Below are 21,531 nucleotides of genomic sequence, written 5' to 3'. Positions count from 1 at the left end.
TAATTAAGAATACAATGAGTAATCAAAGAGAGAGAGAGAGAGAGTAAGAAAGGAATAAGTATGAAGGGCCTCGAGCCAATATGGCCTAGACCTGAGTCTTAAGAGAGAAATCAGTCAGTTTTTTAACACTCACCACAAGATCTGTCTAAGCAAGGATTCTAGTGACACCAGGCCAGCATCATCTCAGCTGCTTTCACCAGCTCCCTCCTCCATCTGAATGTTTCAGAATCAGTCTTCCTCAAAATGAATCCTCCTCAATCTGAATGAGTTCTAGCTCTTCTCTGAGCTGTTATTTTTAAGGGCAAAATCTCCTATGTCACCTCCCCTAAGTTCTTCCATCTACCAATCACTGTAGATGTTTTCCAAAAGACAGCCCATTTTGAATTCACAGCTGAGTAGATTAATCTCTTTAGAAAGTCAGGAAAAAATGCTGCTGTGTCGACTAATTTCATTAAGAGAAAACCTCTAAGTAAGTTTTCACCTTTTAGGTCTAAGTAGTTTACAAGTTGCCCCACCTTTATAGGCACCTAGCATCCCATTGTATCAATTCCAAAAACAGCCATGACTCAAAGAACTCCTTTCCTTTATAAGTATGGTTTTCAAGTACTTTCATTGTTTAGCAAGGAGTTTTCTCCCCTAAAGCAGTCCCAAGTAGGGATGGTGGGGTAGAGATCCTCCCATAGCAAGGAGTTTTCACATTCAAGTAGAGTTCTCACTATCTGGTAGGGAATTATTTCAAGTAGGGAATTGGAGGATTCCTCAATGTGGAGTAAAATTTTTAACATTCTTAAGTCTGTGAAATTTTAAGGTTTACAAAGGAGAATTTAGGAGGGTTGTGGAAATAGTCAGTCTTGCCACAATTGTGATTCAGAGGGACAGTTAGAGAGATAGATGGAGGACAACTGTTTAAAATCTTCTTTCTTCTTCACAAAGCCACCAAGGTCTCTCAGCCTAATTTCAGAAGCCCCCCTCAAGGGTCCTTCAGCCTGGGACAGAAGCTAAATAAGATCAGTTCAGCTTCTTCCCCCTCAGCAAGCCACCAAGAAAAGTCTCTCCTTCAGCCTGGCTTTCCTCCAACTCTTGGTCAGTCAAATCTCAGAGAGAGAGAGAGTGGAGGTTTCTCCCTTGGTCAGAGAACCTCAGAGCCAAACCAGCCCTACAAGGGTCCTTCACCCATGGACAGAAGCTAACAGGGATCAGTTCTCAGCTTCTTCCCCTTCAGTCAGGTTCAACTGCCTCTCCTCCTGGCAACATTCCATTTGGAACCTTCTTCTTGATGGACAGACAGGTCCCCAGCCTTGTTTCTTGCATCTTGGCTTGTCCTGCAAAACCTCTCTCTCTTCAAGTCTCTACCACAACTGTGAACAATTTTTGTTTCACCCCAGTACAGCATATATGTATATATCCTCTCTCATCAAGTATTGTATCAAAGACAAGATGAAGATCTATCAACTTATCAGAGAAATAAAGCAGGAAGTAGTTGTTTTGTAGATTTTATTTATCATCATGTAGTGAGGTCAAAGGCACCATATCAGATGTTCTAATTTTAGGATATTTACTCTGATATTCTTTGACCTAAAATGATCTCTTACACAGAGCATGATATTCCTGGGAGTTGTGGGTATGACTACAGAAGAAAATCTCATTAGTTATTTTCCATATGAAGAACAACGAAAAGAGAATTCTTGGCAGAAACTCACTTATCTGGCTGGAAATCTCTCCCTCTGGGCACTGGGAGCACTCGAAGCAGCAGATGGGCTGCCCTTCCAAAGGAGTCTTCCTGAATCCAGGACCACAACTGTCACTGCATACTCCACAGGGAACCTAAAGCAATAACAGGAGAATGGGCTACATTTCATTAAATGAGAGTTTCTGAGGTTGGGGGGGGTGGGAAGGGGAAGCTTATTTTTCTATGTAACTCTTTCTTTAGCAGATGCTGCTGAAGAAAGTTATTGGTAGTATAGATACACTGCTGATCTTGGATTCAGGAAGACCTGAATTTAAATCCAGCTTAATATATTAGCTCTAATACCTTGGCCAAGTCATTTACATTTTCTGTGCTTCAGTTTACTAAAGCTTTCAAATAGGATAATAATACTACTTAACTCATAGGATGGCTGGGAGCATAAAAAGATAAAATTTATAAACCACCTTGCACTCATTAACTGCTTAATAATGCCTCTTCCCTTGTTACTGCTATTTGTAATTTTTTATTGTATGTGATATAAAATACTCATTTTATTTCATTAATATTTAATGTAAATTATATGAAGGAGGTAAGAAATCTAGCAGAATACCCTGTTGTACTGGTAAGTTTGGATTACAGTCTTTGTGGATATCTGCTTGTTCCTGTTGTCTCTCCTTTTTTTCCTTTTTTCCTTAAGAATATTTTTCCATGGTTACATTATTCATGATCTCCCCCCACACACACACTCTTTCCTCCCCCTCCCAAATCTGACAATTAGCTCCACTGAGTTATACATGTACCATTGTCCAAAACCTATTTCCACATTATTCATATCTGCAGGAGAGATTCTTTAACATCAAGTCCCCAATCATATCCCTATTGCACATATTTTTCTGCCATTTATATATTTTCAAGTTGAAAGAGATTCTTTTTGAGAGTGGTAGTTTTAGTGCTATTTTGGAGAAGTTCTCAACTATCATTACTAGAGGGGAGACTAAGCACAATGTAATCTTGGGCAAGAGGACCCCAGATGACAAAGTAGGTAGAAGTGATGGACAATGAGAATGTCTTATTCAAAAGAAACAAAAATTAAAGACATGTCTTGGGAAGGGCTGAATATAGACTCAAGATGGTTGAATATGAGAATATAGTACAGCATAATTGCAAACCCCAGCTTTTCAAACAGATCTAGACATGGATCAGAACAAATTGTCATAGATTCAAGAAAAATTCAATCATTTTTCAAATCCAAGCTGACATAAAGATTATACAGAGAGATCTAGCAATTCTAGATAAAGGGTTTGGACAGGTAAATGCCATATAAGTCTGTGCACCAAGGAAAGAGCAAGTCCTAAATGCACAACCCAACACCTTGATGGGAACTGGTACTTTCTATTAGGTCTGTCCCTCACTATTCATTTTGGATCACAAATCCACGATGGTATGAAAGTAATGTGTACCCACAATTGATCTTCCAGGAATAAGGATTGGTATCAGACTCTAAACTGTATACTATGAAAGGAGCGTTGTAATAACAAACAGGATTTTTAAACAGTTGATTGTTTTTAATCAGTGAAATCAGTGTTGAATGGAAAATTTAGAGAAATAAGAAAGATTTCAAAGAAAAATTGAAAATAGATTAAATAGATTGAAACAAGATGGATACAAACCTACCCTAATAACAAACTCTGAACACCAAAAATGGACCAAATAGAAACCATTGACTTCATGAGAAAACAAGGATTGTAAATTAAAGTCAAAAGACTGAAAAATCAAAGAAAATAAAGTATCTGAAAACAAAAATAAATTATCTCAAAATATATAGAGGAGAAAAAATAAGAATCATAAGAGTATCTGAGTTCCATTACCAAGATGAGAACTCAGATATCAAATTTAAAGAAATCTTAAAACAAATCTGCCTATATCTTAGAACCAGAGAACAAAAAATGAATTTTTTAAAAATCCACTCACTCACACTGAGACTGTGGCATGATCTCCAAAATGAAACTTCTCAGAAAATTCTAGAGAAAATCTAGAGCTTTCAATTCAAATGAAAAATAACACAAGCATCCAGAAAGAAAAAAAATCATTTGTCTTCATGTAATCATGAATTAATTATAATCATGGTAAAGATCACAGATCTAATGGCAATTGCCACCCAAATGGATCATGTAGTTTGGAATACCATATTCCAGAAGGCAAAGGATATAGATTCATAACCTTGAATAACTTTACTAGAAAAACTAAAGACAGAATGTTAATAAATTATTACTCATGAATAGATTCAACTTATATAGGAATTATGAAAAAAATATCAAGAGAATAAAAAACTAGTATAAATGAGAATACTTGGACTTTACCTGCAAGTGGGTTTTTTATGCTTTTATGATATTAAGAGAGGAATTGAAAGATTGGAAGATGACAAGTCCATAAGGACATCCCAGACCCATTGATGCAAAAGCAGCCAGAAAAGACATATTTGCAAATCAGCCCAGACTCTTGGCAAGACCTGAGTCATGAACCTGCAGGTTTAATAAATCTTATCTTGAGGACAGCTGACTTTTTAATCGGCTTTCTTAATTGGCTCAGAACATTTCCAACCAAGTTGACATAAACCTGACCAGGTTAACACAACTTTTGACTCTATCTTGAGACAGAGTGACTTCCTACTTATCTATAGGTCCTGGCACCACAGTCATACTCCCAGGGAATTCCTGTTGTCATAGATTGCACACCAAAGAGACCCTTTGAAGTTTAGGATATGATGTATATGCATGCTCATTATATAGAATACCTAAATATTTTAATTGGTCTAAGTCCTTTAATTGCCAATTAAGAGTGAATATTTCTGACATGTAATCATCTTACTAATATATTACATCCTTTGTAAAACAGTATAAATACTACACTTACATTCCCAATAAATCAGGTCTCTGTGACTGCACATCACAAGCCTCCCTAGGTCCCATGCATCTCTGACTCAGTTGCCTGATTATTCTTTATGCATCAATCTTTCCCTCTGTCTGTTTCTGTCTCTCCCTGTTCTCATCCTGTCTGTCTTTTGCTCTCAGCTCTCCTTTCTGTCTCACTGTCTCTTTAAGATAGCAGTCTTTGCTGACCAGAGGCATTCTTTCCTGAGAGAGAATTTTGAAGATTAAATTTAACTCTCCCTTGATTATAACAAATTAATTAACTCTCCCCCAATGTGAAAAGTTAATTTGTAACCCAGACTATTTTTAGAATACCCTAGTTAAAGTTGAGTATAGAGATTTGCCCATTTTTCGATCTAATCACCAAAAAATGCAAACATCCCACTTAATCATTAAGTGGGAGATCTGTGACCCGTGTGTGCGATAGTGGGTGATGAATCAGAATTGACTGACTGCCTTATGGGCAGTCCTAGAGCAGAGCATCAATTGTGATTGGTAGAAGTAAAATTAGAGGAAGATATAGGAAGTGACACAAGAGAAAATGTCTTTAAAATGGAGTGACAACTTCCTGAAGAGATTCAATTCTTCATGTTTTCAAGTTGAGGCTGGTGAATAGGGACTGACATGTGGTGAGTGAAGAGCTGACTCTTAACTGTTGGTTGTTCTCTGAAGAGAGCAGCCTCAGGAAAGACCTATCCTCTTGAGAAACTTTGTAGGTCCTCAGCTTTGCCAAGGCCAGCTGAAACTAACTCTCCCTGCCTGGGGGTGGGGGTGCAGAAATAAATTACTTCGTGTTTAGACTAGATATCTTACTTTATCCTCTCTCTGATTTCTTACTTCACTCTTTCTATAATTTGTAAATAAATTGTAAATAAATATCTTTGGAATTAATTAAATTCCTGATGACCACACTCTTAGATAATCAAGTCCAACCCTTTCAACATTAACCCCTTTCCCCGCTCACAGAATTCAACTTCTGAGCTACCTGAGCTAACTAGCCTGAGTTGTGGCTTGACTCTTAGACTGCTAAGTATACAAGCATCTGGGGCTAGATTCTCTAAGCACCATAACAGTAGCTACCAGAAAAACCCATGGGAGGGGCTTTCACATCATCCCCTTACAAGAAAATAAATACAATAAGTGGAGAAGTGAATAGAAGGTTAGAGGAAAGTATCTCACATAACCATGGTACACAAGAAGATTATCTGTTCAAACAAAGGATAAGAAGCTGACACTTCAAATTCAGTCTTACATAAACTGCTCAAAAAAGAGAGAAAGTGGAATCAGAAGGTAGATTAACAGAGAGCAGACAGGTGGCACATCAAAGACAGTGACAGGCATAGTCAGGAACATGAGTCTTCCTGAGTTCAAATATGATATCAGGCACTTGTGAGCTATGTGATCCTGACCAAGTCACTTAATCCTATTTGCCTCAGTTTCTTCATCTATAAATTAAATGGAGAAGGAAGTAGGAAAGCACTTTATTTTCTTTGCCAGGAAACCTCCAAATATGGTCACAAGGAGTCTAACACAACTGAAACAAATGAACAAAAATTCAAAGAGGGGTAAGGACTAAGAAAAATAAACTATAACTTAGGATATACAAAAATATTTATAACTCTTTTTAAAGTGGCAAAAATGGTAATTTGAAATGTTGGCCATAAATTGAAGAATTACTAAACAAGTTAGTGACAGCAATTTTCTCATGGAAGACAATGGACTAGATGGATTATTGAGGTCTCTTTATTAGCTGCATCTATAAGATCATTTTTCAAATACTCATTGGATATCTTATATTCAGAAATATCTGCATTGTAGAGTCAACCAAATAGGACAAAAACTGTTCTCGTGATTAAAAGTGTGAATTTAACATTCAAAATGTCTCTGACCTTGGAATTCCACCAGCCCCACTCGATGGCATCCACATGGATTGTGAAATCGTTGTCAAGTGGAACCTTAGGTACAAACTGACCCACTTTTATCAGAGCTTCTGTCTCATTAGGAAAGATCACATAGTTCATAATGGCATATTGAGCTTCAGAACTTTTACTCTCTTCTACAAACACATCATCACCAGCACTGTTCTTAAACTGGGTGTTCTTCAGGAAGGAGTGCAGCTAAAAAGGAAAAAGCAAACTTTAGTGAAGGGTAATACCCAAGAGAAAGATTCCCCAGAATTCAACTTTATAAGTAATATGAAAGATACTGGGCCTGTTTTTTAGCCTTATTGAATGCTGTAGTCTCATTTGGGTGCATGATAAAAAAATATGGCTTTCTACTGGGACACATAGAAATGGATCTCTGGACCTACCATGCTGATTACATACCCAAGGTTTACAACCTCAGTTTCAGCCATGTCTCTTCACCACCTCTCATCCAAGTTAGCGAATATACTTCCAAGGTCTGTTCATTTATCCTTTGTAATGTCTTTCAAATTGAAGCTCTTTTCTTCCCTAATAATGTTGCAACCTCATTTCCTTGCTAATTGACTATTACAGTACAGAGAGCTTCCAGGTGGCTTTATCTGCCACAGCACAAGTCAATCCGCCTACCATCCATCCTCTATTCAACTGCCAAAGTAATTTTTCTAAAGTACGGCTCTGTCTATGTCACTTAATAATCTCAAGTGGCTTTCTATCACCTCCAAAAAAAATACAAAATCGTCCATATGGCAAAGTATTTCATGTACTAGTGCCATTCCCCTAAATTTTCCAGTCTTCTGTACCTTTACACCACTCCACACCATTTACTTTCTAACCCAGAGATATCGTCTTCCTTGCTTATCCATAAACAAGATACTTCATTCATCTTTTCTCTCCAGTAGACATTTCTCTGGCAGTCTTCTACTTCTGGAATTCTTTCCCTTTTCTCTCCATTTCTTGCTTTTCCTAATGTCCTTCAATGAAGCTATTGTTAATTTGGAAATAACACAGAACTACCAAAGTAGTCAGAAAAAAACCCCTATTTAGTCAGCCCAATATCTGGCCCTTTACTCAGAGTCTGGCACCTCAACTTTCACAGGATTTACACCCTGGATTCTGGGGATATTATCCCTGGGAGTGCCACCACACTAGATAACAACTCCAACAAGGAAAGAATTTGAAAGACCTATATACCATTTGGGGAGGTCCAGGAGCAGGGAAAGATGATTGATATTACCATAACTACAAGAAAATGGGGGTGTTCAAACTATACTGACAGGATATCATGAAGCTTGGGAAAGGAATCATAGCCAGAGGCTAGGGTGTAAGGAAAGGGGCTACTTACAATAGATACTAAAAGGATGCTCCCCGCCCAGGTGTGGGTCTTCTTGGGAAAGGGTCTCTGATACAATGGGGAAACTACCTAAGACAAAAATAGTACTTAGCATTTGCTTAAACCCACCTAACTGGGATTGTCATTTACCTTAGGGTCCATTATTCAGAAACTACTAGCCTGAATACTAGTTGAGCATCAGGCATTTGTCCATAGCCACCAGGGTGCTCTTGGACATGGGTAACAGCTTGTCTGTTGTCCCAAAAATTGGTGGGGGGAGTCAGCAGCCCAAAGAACCACCTAGAAATACGGCCTTGAGTTACATGGTTTTGAAGTGTGGACCTGATAGAAGCAAGTAATTGGATAAATGGCAAACAGTGACAAAGGCCAATCCAAAGGTAAGCTGGCCAAGGTGGGGTTTCATTTAATGAGGAAAAGATATTGTCTCTGAAGTCTGTTTTAAGTGAAGCAGGTCAAGAGATTGAAGAAGTCTTCAACCAATGACTCGAGAAATGAACCCAAAGAAAAACCAGGTCAGAACAGAAGGGTAAGAACAAGAGAGAGGTGAGGGCCAGGAGAGCTGGTCAGAGACGCGAATGGTTGGCTGAAAGCTTTTAATGGGAAACTTGAGTTGGAGTGTGAGAGCCTGAATGTTCAACTGAAAGTCTGAGTAACTGCTTTAAGTTGATTAAGAGAGAGAAAGTTTCTTCATGAATTGAGATACAATGGCTTGAGGTTTAAATGGTTATAAAGGTTTGCCAAAAAAAGCTTCTCATAGAAGCTTAAGAACTTAAGTTCTGGATTTCTTCTCCAATTTTTTTCTGTGGGCTTTTGCATGTATTATATGTCTAATGGATTTCTTAGGTGGAGACTTCTCTAATAACTTCAAATGCTTGTGATTTAAACGTTAGCAAATAATGTCTGAAAGTTGTTAACAATGAATTCCTCCCAGCAAAACTGACTATATTCTTACCGGGGAAAATATGGTCATTCAACAAAATAGAAGAATTTCAAGAATTCGTAAAGAAAAGACCAGACCTGAACAGAAAATTTGACGCCCAAGCACAGAACTCAAGAGAATCATCAAAAGGTAATTAAAAAAGAGGGGGAAAAGAAAAACAAAAAAAAATTTTAAGAGACTCAATAAGTTAAAATGATATGTATCCCTATAAGAAAAGAGGTCATTGGTAACTCTTAAAAACTGTTGTTATTAGCTGGGCAGCAAAAAGAAGTATACTTAGAGGGAATAGCAACAAACTGTATAGGATGAAAGGACAAGACATAAATAGGTATATAGATATATGCATGCAAAAATACATATGCATGAGTATACATACATATATTTATATATATATATAACTAGAGCTTAAAAATAGGTTAATATTAAAAGAAATGGGAAAAGAAACAAATGGGGGTAAATTTATATGTCATAAAGAAGCTCATGGTGGGAGGGGGGAGAACATCGATACACTGGAAGGGTAAAGAGGTCAGAGACAGGAAATACTCAACTTTTACGTGCTTTGAAACTGACTCAAAGAGGGAAAAACAATCCAATCCATTGGGGGCAGAGAATAGATTTGCGCCCTAAAGGGGAGTAGAAGGGTAACAAACAGTCTGGTGGGGAGGGAAGCAGTACAAGAGAGGGAGGGAGAGGGGGGTTAATTTTAGAAAGACTAAAGGAAAAATAAGGGGGGGATAAATAGGGAGGGGGTAGAAAGGGAAGTAAAATAAGGGTGGGAACAAGGGGGACTGTTCAAAAGCAAACATTGGTGTAGAAGACAATAATGAAAGAAGAAAAGGCAGGTAAAGGAGCAGAAATCAAAATGCTGGGAAATACACAGCTAGTAATCATAACTCTGAATGTGAATGGAATGAACTCACCCATAAAACGCAAGCGAATAGCAGAGTGGATTAGAGTCCAAAACCCTACCATATGCTGTCTACAAGAAACACATATGAGAAAGGTAGATACACATAGGGTGAAAGTAAGAGGGTGGAGCCAAATCTATTGGGCATCAACTGACAAAAAGAAGGCAGGAGTCACAATCATGATATTCAACAAAGCCAAAGTAAAAATAAATGTAGTTAAAAGAGATAGGGAAGGTAATTACATCCTGATAAAAGGCAGTATAGACTGTGATCTGTACTCAACATGTATGCACCAAATGGCATAGCATCCAAATTTCTAAAGGAGAAACTAGAGGAACTCAAGGACGAAATAGATAGAAAAACTATACTAGTGGGAGATCTGAACCTTCCTCTATGCAAACTAGATAAATCAAACCAAAAATAAATAAGAAAGAGGTAAGAGAAGTGAATGAAATCTTAGAAAAATTAGAGTTAGTAGACATGTGGAGAAAAATAAATAGGGACAAAAAGGAATATACCTTCTTTTCTACAGCACATGGTACATTTACAAAAATTGGCCATGTATTAGGGCATAAAAACATTGCAAACAAGTGCAAAAGAACAGAAATAATAAATGCAACTTTCTCAGATCACAATGCAATGAAAATAATAATTAGTAAGGGAACATGGAGAGGTAAATTGAAAATTAATTGGAAATTAAACAATATGATTCTCCAAAACCAGTTAGTTAAAGAACAAATCATAGAAACAATTAATAACTTCATTGAAGAAAATGACAATGATGAGACATCCTTTCAAAACCTATGGGATGCAGCGAAAGCAGTACTCAGGGGGAAATTTATATCCTTGAGTTCATATATTAACAAATTAAGAAGGGCAGAGGTCAATGAATTGGGCATGCAAATTAAAAAATTAGAAAGTGAACAAATTTAAAATCCTCAGATGAAGACTAAATTAGATCCTAAAACTCAAAGGAGAAATTAATAAAATTGAAAGTCAAGAACTATTGATTTAATAAATAAGACTAGAAGCTGGTACTTTGAAAAAACAAATAAAATAGACAAAGTACTAGTCAGTCTAATTTAAAAAAGGAAAGAAATAAACCAAATTGACAGTATCCAAGATGAAAAAGGAGACCTCACTTCTAATGAAGAGGAAATTAAGGCAATCATTAAAAACTATTATGCCCAATTATATGGCAACAAATATGGCAATCTAGGTGATATGGATGAATACTTACAAAAATATAAATTGCCTAGACTAAAAGAGGAAGAAATAAATTACCTTAACAACCCCATTTCAGAAAAAGAAATTGAACAAGCCATCAAAAACTCCCTAAGAAAAAATCCCCAGGTCCAGATGGATTCACAAATGAATTCTATCAAACATTCAAAGAACAACTAATCCCCAATATTAAACAAACTATTTGACAGAATAGGCCAAGAAGGAGTTCTACCAAATTCATTCTACAACACAAACATGGTACTGGTCCCAAAGCCAGGCAGGTCAAAAACAGAGAAAGAAAACTATAGACCAATCTCCCTAATGAATATAGACGCAAAAATCTTAAATAGGTTACTAGCAAAAAGACTCCAGCAAGTCATCACAAGAGTCATCCACTATGACTAGCAGGATTCATACCAGGAATGCAAGGATGGTTCAATATTAGGAAAACCATCCACATAACTGACCATATTAACAAGAAAACTGACAAAAATCACATGATTATCTCAATAAATGCAGAAAAAGCCTTTGATAAGATACAACACCCATTCCAATTGAAAACACTAGAAAGTATAGGAATAGAAGGGCCTTTCCTAAAAATAATAAACAGTATATATCTAAAACCATCAGCAAACATCATTTGCAATGGGGATAAACTAGAAGCCTTTCCAATAAGATTAGGAGTAAAACAAGGATGCCCATTATCACCTCTATTATTTAACATTGTACTAGAAACACTAGCAGTAGAAATTAGAGAAGAAAAAGAAATTGAAGGTATTAAAATTGGCAATGAGGAGACCAAGCTATCACTCTTTGCAGATAATATGATGGTTTACTTAAGGAATCCTAGAGAATCAACCAAAAAGTTACTCGAAATAATCAACAACTTTAGCAAAGTTGCAGGATACAAAATAAACCTGCATAAGTCATCAGCATTTCTATATATCTCTAACCCATTTCAGCAGCAAGAATTAGAAAGCGAAATACCATTCAAAATCACCCTAGACAATATAAAATACTTGGGAATCTATCTGCCGAGACAAACACAGGAACTATATGAACACAACTACAAAACACTTTCCACACAGCTAAAACTAGATCTAAACAATTGGAAAAACATTGATTGCTCATGGGTGGGACGAGCTAACATAATAAAAATGACAATCCTACCCAAATTAATTTACTTATTTAGTGCCATACCCATTGAACTACCAAAAAACTTCTTTACTGAATTAGAAAAAACCATAACTAAGTTCATTTGGAAGAACAAAAGATCAAGGATATCCAGGGAAATCATGAAAAAAAATGCAAATGAAGGAGGACTTGCAGTCCCAGATCTCAAACTATACTATAAAGCAGTGGTTATCAAAACAATTTGGTACTGGCTAAGAGACAGAAAGGAGGATCAGTGGAATAGACTTGGCGTAAATGATCTCAGCAAGACAGTTTATGACAAACCCAAAGACCCCAGCTTTTGGGACAAAAATCCATTATTTGATTTAAAAAAACTGCTGGGAAAATTGGAAGACAGTGTGGGAGAGATTAGGTTTCGATCAACACCTCACACCCTACACCAAGATAAATTCAGAATGGGTGAATGACTTGAACATAAAGAAGGAAACTATAAGTAAATTAGGTGAACACAGAATAGTATACCTGTTAGACCTTTGGGAAGGAAAAGATTTTAAAACCAAGCAAGATGTAGAAAGAGTCATAAAATGTAAAATAAATAATTTTGACTACATCAAATTAAAAAGCTTTTGTACAAATAAAACCAATGTAACTAAAATCAGAAGGGTAGCAACAAATTGGGAAACAATCTTCATAAAAACCTCTGACAAAGGTTTAATTACTCAAATTTACAAAGAGCTAAATCAATTGTACAAAAAATCAAGCCATTCTCCAGTTGATAAATGGTCAAGGGACATGAACAGGCAGTTCTCAGCCAAAGAAATCAAAACTATTAATAAGCACATGAAAAAGTGTTCTAAATCTCTTATAACCAGAGAGATGTAAATCAAAACAACTCTGAGGTATCACCTCACACATAGCAGATTGGCTAACATGTCAGCAAAGGAAAGTAATGAATGCTGGAGGGGATGTGGCAAAGTAGGGACATTAATTCATTGCTGGTGGAGTTGTGAATGGATCCAACCATTCTGGAGGGCAATTTGGAACTATGCCCAAAGGGTGATAAAGGACTGTCTGCCCTTTGATCCAGCCATCGCACTGCTGGGCTTGTACCCCAAAGAGATAATAAGGAAAAAGACTTGTACAAGAATATTCATAGCTGCGCTCTTTGTGGTGGCCAAAAACTGGAAAATGAGGGGATGCCCTTCAATTGGGGAATGGCTGAGCAAATTGTGGTCTATGTTGGTGATGGAATACTATTGTGCTAAAAGGAATAATAAAGTGGAGGAGTTCCATGGGGACTGGAACAACCTCCAGGAACTGATGCAGAGTGAAAGGAGCAGAACCAGGAGAACATTGTACACAGAGACTGATACATTTTGGTACAATCGAACGTAATGGACTTCTCCATTAGGGACAATGCAATGTCCCTGAACAACCTGCAGGGATCTAAAAACACTATCCACAAGCAGAGGATAAACTGTGGGATGAAAAGCAACTGCTTGACTACAGGGGTGGAGGGGATATGACTGAGGAGAGACTCTAAATGAACACTATAATGCAAATTCCAACAACAGGGAAATGGGTTCGAATCAAGAACACATGTGATACCCAGTGGAATTGCACATCGGCTGTGGGAGAGGTGGGGGGGGGGGGGGAAGGGAAGAAAAGAAAATGATCTTTGTTTCCAATGAATAATGTTTGGAAATGACCAAATAAAAATAAAAAAAAAAACAATGAATTCCTCCCAAAAAGTGAAGAGGCAAGACTGGAGCTGGCAATCTAGATACGAATATCCAGCAGGAGGCAAAAGGAGGGCCAGAAATTCTTAACCTTAAGGTCTAATTTTTCTTTCCAAAGTTTTGGTCTTGTTAATTTGTGAAATATACTGTATCAAGTGCAGTTAATATTGGTAACAAGGTGCATTTTATTCTAGGTTCTAACCTGGTTATTTGAGTGCTATAATTTCATTTTTTTTCAAGCTGTTAATTGTTTTCTAATAGCAAGGTATGTGTGAGTTCTGGAGTAAAGAAAGTTCATTTTAGGATGGTCAACTACAGACCTGACTGGTCATTGAATTGGTGTAAATGACAAGAAATAATGGGGAAAAGGGATTGCTTTAAAGGGTAAGGAAACCCTGAACCTTTTAAACTGACCCAGTAAATTTCCTCTTTAGGAGCCGCTTTAGCCTTAGGCCAAAGTGGTTTGAGGCAAGGATAAGAGAAAGGCAAACTTGGAGCCAAAAGTAAATTAGAGCAAAAAAAAAAAAAAAGAAAAGAAAAGAAAAAGAAAAAGAAAAAAGAAAGAAAGGAATTGTAGAAGTATTCAGAGTTAAAGGTAACTTTTAAGCTTTCCTAGTAATCCTACGTTTTGTGTTTGGAGAAGAATGTTATGGGTTTTGGTTTTTAAAAGGTAAAAAGAGTCATGGACTATAACCTGATTTTGAATTTTTAAGGCAAATTTCCAGAGTGCAACCATTACAATAGAAAAGTTGTTGTTTAATAACCAGCCAATACTGATAATTAATTTTACTTTTTAATTGGAGAGAACTAATGGTTTTGTGATCATTATTTCTGATGATCTTTGGCATATGACTGCTAATAAAGGCATTTCTCACCTGGGAAACTCAAATTTCTAGGAATGTCCTGTATTTTACCACCCCAGTTCTGGAGTGTGGGTGAAGCGATTAAAACCTATTAAAGTTTTATTTCAAGACATTTCTTAGGAGCCAAAAGCCTGGACAAGATTTTCCCATAGCCTAGAATCTGAAGGATTCCTAAAGAAGACATCTCTACAAGAAATCTAAAGGAGCCCCAAGATATTGGATCTGGATAAGTATTGTTTCTCATCATTTTCGTTGACTAGAAATGTTTCTGTAACAGACATAAAACTGCCCATTTTATTTACCCTGAAAATTCTATTTACCCTGAGCAAAGTCCCTTTAAGTAGAGAACCTAGAAAGAACAGAGCTATTCCAAAAATTTAGTAGAAGTAGGAAAAGTTTAAATAGGATCATTTTACCTTAAGAGGTTGAAAGTAACATTTGTTAATTTAGGAACTTGCAGCAGAAATTCCAGAGTGCTATGTTATCTTAAAGTAGTATCAGAGGTTTAGAGTGAAAGGATGGAACCTAAATGTAATTGACTAATAAATCCCTAGTATTTCAACCTCCCCAAAGGGGAGTGTGTGAGGTGTGTATGAGGTTTTTTAAATTAAGGAAAATTAAAAGCATTTTTTATTGTGAGAATTTTTGGGGTTTGTTTCAATATTGTAACTTAAATTTGACTTTAAAAATAGTTTTAGAGCTGAAATGGCCATACAGTCATTTTTAATGTGGTTTTGGGTTTTGGGGTGATAGAATATCTAGTTAGAAATTTATTTGGTGCTAGACAAACTATTTTAATTTTTGGCCACAAACAGGAGGTAGGGCCATTTCCAGATTTACAAAGTCCTGAATAACCTGTGATATGGATTTTGTTTCTGCTTTTATATTTCTATAGTTTGTAGTAAAGTAAGGCAATCTTTCTGTTTAAGCATGTAAATGACAATTTTATATCGGAGGAAAAGACATTACTAAAATTAAAGAGATGGGATTGCAGATTTAAGGTTAGCAGCATGGATAATCTTTGTAGTGAGTAAGCATATATGAAATTGATCAAGTGCTATTAAAGAATGTGTTTATGGATTTCTCGTTTTCTCTTGCAGCATCAATGAAGCTGTCTGATAAATAAGGAGTCTACAGGAGGACAGAAGTCTGCGAGAGAGAAGGCTGAAGGTAACTCAGGAGATAGAAATTTGTGGTTCTGTACATATCAATTTATTAAGCAATGTATGCCAATTATAAAATGTGAAGACCGGATGTAGCTCTTCCCTGATTGTAATAATGAAGGTAGTTAGCTCTTCCTTCATTGTGAATATTAAATTGTAATCCCCTGTCTATTTTTAGATTTTAATCCCCAAAGTGTAAACCCAGTCCTTAAAGTAGATATACCCATTTTAACCACAAAAAGGTATGAACAAACCACAAAAGGTGTGAACACCCATTTCATACATTGAGTGGGAGATCTGTGACCCACGTGTGAAAGAGTGGGCAGACCTGGAGAAAAGTATCTGCTGTGATTGGTAGAAGTAAAATTTAGGGGAGGTGACACAAGAGAAAAAGTCTTTAAATAGTGGAAACAGACACACAGAGATCAATCAATCACTCAGGCTTGGAGTGAAGATCATCAGTCACTTGGAAAGACTGGGAGGCAGTTACTTGGACTGAGAGTGAAGACACTTGGCTGTGGAACTGGACCCCTGGAGGAGCCCCTGCAGGAGACCTCAGACTGTTTTCCTTTTAGACGATCACTGTGGTGAGTGTAAAGGCTGACTTGGTTCCTTGCCCTTTCTGGAGGTGTGAACCTCTGAAAAAGGCCCCTTTGTCTTGAGACTCCTTTCCCCTGACTGGTGCCTTACAATCTCTACCTGGGTCAGAAGAAGCTTGCTCTCTCTCTCTCTCTCTCTCTCTCTCTCTCTCTCTCTCTCTCTCTCTCTCTCTCTTTCTCTCTGTCTCTCTCTCTGTCTCTCTCTCTGTCTGTCTGTCTGTTTGTCTGTCTCTCTGTCTATCTCTCTCCCCCTTTTCTCTCTTCCTTAATATCTTTCTGCTATTGTAAAAATAAAGTCCGATAATTCCATTTACTTGAGTAATTCATTTTGGGATTCAGAAATTAAATCCCTGGTGACCACTAATTTAATATTCAAGTCCAACCATAATAAATTTACAAAAACAAATCACTACCAGGACTCCTCAGCTTGGAACTGCTATGCAAAAAAAAAAGGGGGGGGGCGGTAAATATTTATGCATCAAAGAAAATAATAGGATATAAACCAGGATGCCAGATTATGTAATCTGATTTCTAATGGGGGGGGGGGGGATGTCGATGCTTCAAGTTGGAAAGGTGGAATGAATTCATTCCAATTATGAGGAAACAAGTATGGAGGCAATGAGAAAACTAAACTATTACCCTTTGCAGATGATATGATTGTATTATTAGATAATCCTAGAGAATCAACTAAAAATATTTGAAATAATTAATAACTTTAGTAAAGTTTCAAGATACAAAATAAAGACATAAATCATCAGTACTTCTAAATATTTCAAAAAAAAATCAGCAGCAAGAGTTAGAAAGAGAAACACCATTTAAAATCACTCTAGACAATAAAAAATACCTAGGAATCTTCTTGTCAAGGAAAATGCAGAAATTATATGTTCACAATTACAAAACACTTCTTACACAAATAAAGGCAGATATAAACAATTGAAAAAATATTCATTGTCCATGGGAAGAATGAGCTAATATAATAAAAATGACAATTCTACCTAAATTAATTCATTTATTCAGTGCCATACTGATCAAAACTAACAAACAATTATTTTATAGAACTAGAAAAAATGATAACAAAATTTATCTGGAAGAAAAAAAGATCAATATCAAGGGAACTAATAAAATATGTGAAGGAAGGTGACCTAGCAATACCAGTCTCAAACTATACTATAAAGCAGTGATCATCAAAATAATTGGGTACTGACTAAGAAATGGAAAAATAGATCAGTGGAATTAATTAGATACACAATATACAGAGGTAAATGACCTTGGCAACCTAGTGTTTGATAAACCCAAAAATCCAAGCTTTTTAAAGAAAAACTCATTAGTTTAAAAAAAACTGCTGGGAAAATTGGAAACTATGGCAGAAGATAAGTATAGAACAGTATCTCATACCCTACACCAAGATAAGATCAAAATGGGTATATGATTTAGATATAAAGACTAGTACCATAACTAAATAAGAACATAGAATAGTTTACCTGACAGATCTTTGGAGAAGGGAGGAATTTATGAATAAACAAGTAATGGAAAGTAATATATGGTATAAAATGAATAATTTTGACTAAATTAAAAAACTTTTGTACAAATTTAATGTAACCAAGATTAGAAGGGACACAACAAAAGGGGGGATTATAACAAATTTCTCTGAAAAATGTCTAATTTCTCAAATTTATGGAGAACTAAGTCAAATTTATAAGAATACAAACATTCCTCAATTGACAAATGTTCAAAGGACATTGCACAAGCAATTTTCTGATGAAGAAAGCAAGGTGTTAAATTGTTATGGTTGGGCTGAATATTTAACTGGTCATCCCCAGGGATTCAATTTCTAAATCCCAAAATGAATTACTAAAATAAAATGGAATTTGTGGTAATTTATTTTTACAATAGAGGAAACATATTAAGGAAGAGAGAAAAGGGGAGGAGAGAGGAAGAAAGTTCTGGCTTCCTCTGAGACAGGTAGAAATTCTAAGCCCCAGTCAAGGGAGTCTCAAGATGATGGGTCTTTCTTGAAGGTTCACATCTCCAGAAAGGCAAGGAAACTAAGTCAGCCTTTAACTCACCATGATGACTGTCTAAAAGGAAAGCAGTCTGAGGTCTCCTGCATGAACTTCTTCAGGGGTCCAGTTTTACAGTCAAGTGTCTTCATTCCAAGTCTAAGGTTCTGTCTTCCAGTCTCTCCTCAAGTGTCTTTCTACCAGTCTCTCCTCTGAGTAACTTTTATTCATTCCAAGCCCAAGTGACTGATCTTGATTACAGTCCAACTCCGAGTGACCGAATTATCTTTCAGTTTTTTTTGTGTGCCTCTGTTTCCTCTATTTAAAGACCTTTTTCTCTTGTGTCACCTCCCCTAAATTTTAATGTCTACCAATCACAGCAGAGGCTTCTCTCCAGGACTGCCCGCTCAATGTATGAAATGGATGTCACCCCTTTTGTAGCTATTTTACACCATTTTTGTGGTTAGTTATCACCTTTTTGGTCAGTCAACATCTTTTTGTAGATAATATGGGTAGATCTACTTTAAATACTGAGTTAACACTTTGAGGATTAAAATCTAAAAATAGACAGGGAATTATAATTTTATCTTCACTATCAAGGAAGAGCTAAGTACCTTCATTATTACAATCAGGGGAGAGCCAAATACAGTCTTCACAAAGGCTATCAATAATCATGTGAAAAATATTCTAAATAGCTCTTGATTAGAGAAATGAAAATTAAAACAATGCTGAGACACCATTTCATAGCTATTGGATTGGTCAATATAGCAGTAAAGGAAAGTGGTGAAATGTGGGAGGATGTGACAAAATTGGGCCACTAATGCATTGTTGGTGGAGTTGTGAACTGATTCAACCATTGTGGAGGATAATTTGGAATTATACTGAAAGGGCTTTAAAACTGTGCATATCCTTTGATCCTGCAATACCACAACTGGGTTTGAATTGCAAAGAGATTTTAAAAAGGAGGGAAAACCTACATCTACAAAAATAATTATAGCCATTCTTTTTGTAGAGGCAAAGAATTGGAAACTGAGGGAATTATCATCAGTAGGCGCCTCGCTGAAGAAATCGTGGTACATAATGGTGATGGAATACAATTGTGCTATAAGAAATGTATCATTTAGCATGATAATTTCAGAAAAAGCTGGAAATATCTGCAGAAACTAATGTAGAATGAAATAAGCAGAACTGGGAGAATATTGTACATGGTATCAGCAATATTGTATACAATGATTATCTGTGAAAACATGACTACTTTCAGCAGTGCAATGATCTGGGATAATCCCAAAAGGTTTATGACTGGAAATGCCATCTACCTCCAGAGAAGAATTATTGTAGCCATCTTTCACATCTGTATATTTCTGTTTTGTTCAGGGTAGGAGGGCTGTTTATATATGACTGTGCTCTTACAAAGTGAGCAATATGGAAATGATTTGCGTGACAATAAAAATGAAATTTAAAGTTTAAAAAAGTTCAGAAAAAGTTCAGAAGATTATATCAGAGAAAATGAGGATTTCTAGATTACACTGGTTTATATGTTCCTAATTTCATCAGATTGAGGAGCTCACTCATGAGGTAACTCATTCTATTCATTCAGATCAGCATCTGCCATATACATTACCAAATTCTATCCTTTTAGGATAACATGGGTCATGTAAAGTCTGAGTGAGTTGCCTATGTCATATAGTATTTTCAGGCAGCAGATCTGAACCCAAGTATTCCTGATTGGAAGATCTAATCTAACATTATTTTAAAACCACTGCCTTTCTAGATCACATCTTAATTGCAAAAATGTGAAGGGACACCATCACCAATGAAGTGAACCTAAATGAGGGTTACTAAAAATGTATTTGCTTGCTACCTGGATATTCGGTGAACAAGGCTCTGAAATGAAGAAAACGGATAAGGAAGAAAACTGCTAGTATAGAGTTAGTATGACAGAAAACCAGAAATAAAGGTAATTTTACCATACAAGAGAGAGTTAAGTGTGAGGATTGGATTTGGCTCTCCCCTTATTGTAACAATGAAGGTTCATAGCTCTTCCTTGATTGTGAAGATTAAATTGTAATCCCCTGTCTATTTTTGGATTTTATCCCCAAAGGGTAAACATGGTACTTAAAGTTGAGTGTAGAGTTCTATTTTTAGATTTTTAATCAAAAAAGGTAAGAACATCCACCTCACACACTGAGTGGGACATCTGTGACCCACAAGTAAAAAAGGGGGTGATGAAACAGAATCAAATGACTGCCTTCTGGGCAGTCCTAGAGCTGACCATTGGCTATGATTGGTAGACACAAAGATTAAGGGAAGTGGAACAAGAAGAAAGGTCTTTAAAAGAGAGTGACAAGGGCCTGAAGTTCAGTGCTTCTGGAAGTTCAACTTGGACTTCCACTTCTGCTGGAAGTCTACTGGCAGTTCTACTGCAGTGGAGAATAATTCTTCATTTAAAAGAGTGTTGACTGGACCTGTTTTTCCTGATGACCCTGTTCCTTTGAACTGACACTTGGTGAGTGTAAAGACTGACTCTTTTTCCCTTGGCCTTTCTGGAGGCACCAGCCTCTGGAGAGGCCCATCATCTTGAGATTCTTTTCCCTTGGCTGGGGCCTCTGAACTCCTGCCTGTCTCAGAGGAGGCTGGAGCATCTATCTCTCTCTTTCTCTTCTCTTTCTCTCTTCCCTAATATCATCTTTCTTTATTGTAAAATAAACCAACATAAATTCCATTCTGACTTTAATAATTCATTTGGAATTAAGTAATTAAATCCCTGGCAACCAACTAAAATAGTATTCAGTCCAACCATAAATTTAACATAAGGAAAATATTAAGTAGTGGTCTTCCAAAGTCTGAATGCATGTCATCTGAAAGAATTATTGTGTTGGGTCTATTTGGCTCAAAAGACATAATATGGAAGAAGTTCTGAAAATTAAAGAGAACTTACTACTGGGTACCATGGTATATGCCTATAGGCTCTGTTTTAGGGGTGCTGAAGTTGGTGGACAAATCAGTAAATTCAGAACTTGTGAGGTGAAACAGAGCTATATCTGATGGAGTAAATGAACAAATTCTGT

The 21,531-nt window shown here is 36.5% G+C and overlaps 1 protein-coding gene across 1 annotated transcript in view; it reads right to left on the bottom strand.

The window, feature by feature from the left end:
- VN2R555 (vomeronasal 2 receptor 555) overlaps positions 1-21,531 on the bottom strand; it is a 41,615-nt gene that overhangs the window by 8,319 nt on the left and 11,765 nt on the right. Inside the window, 2 exon segments of the mRNA NM_001102452.1 lie at positions 1,701-1,824; positions 6,507-6,734. Of these exon segments, the coding sequence (NP_001095922.1) occupies positions 1,701-1,824; positions 6,507-6,734 (352 nt within the window).

This window comes from Monodelphis domestica, chromosome 3, assembly GCF_027887165.1.
Source record: "Monodelphis domestica isolate mMonDom1 chromosome 3, mMonDom1.pri, whole genome shotgun sequence".
Lineage (NCBI taxonomy): Eukaryota > Metazoa > Chordata > Mammalia > Didelphimorphia > Didelphidae > Monodelphis > Monodelphis domestica.
This window is presented reverse-complemented; position numbering and strand designations above follow the sequence as displayed.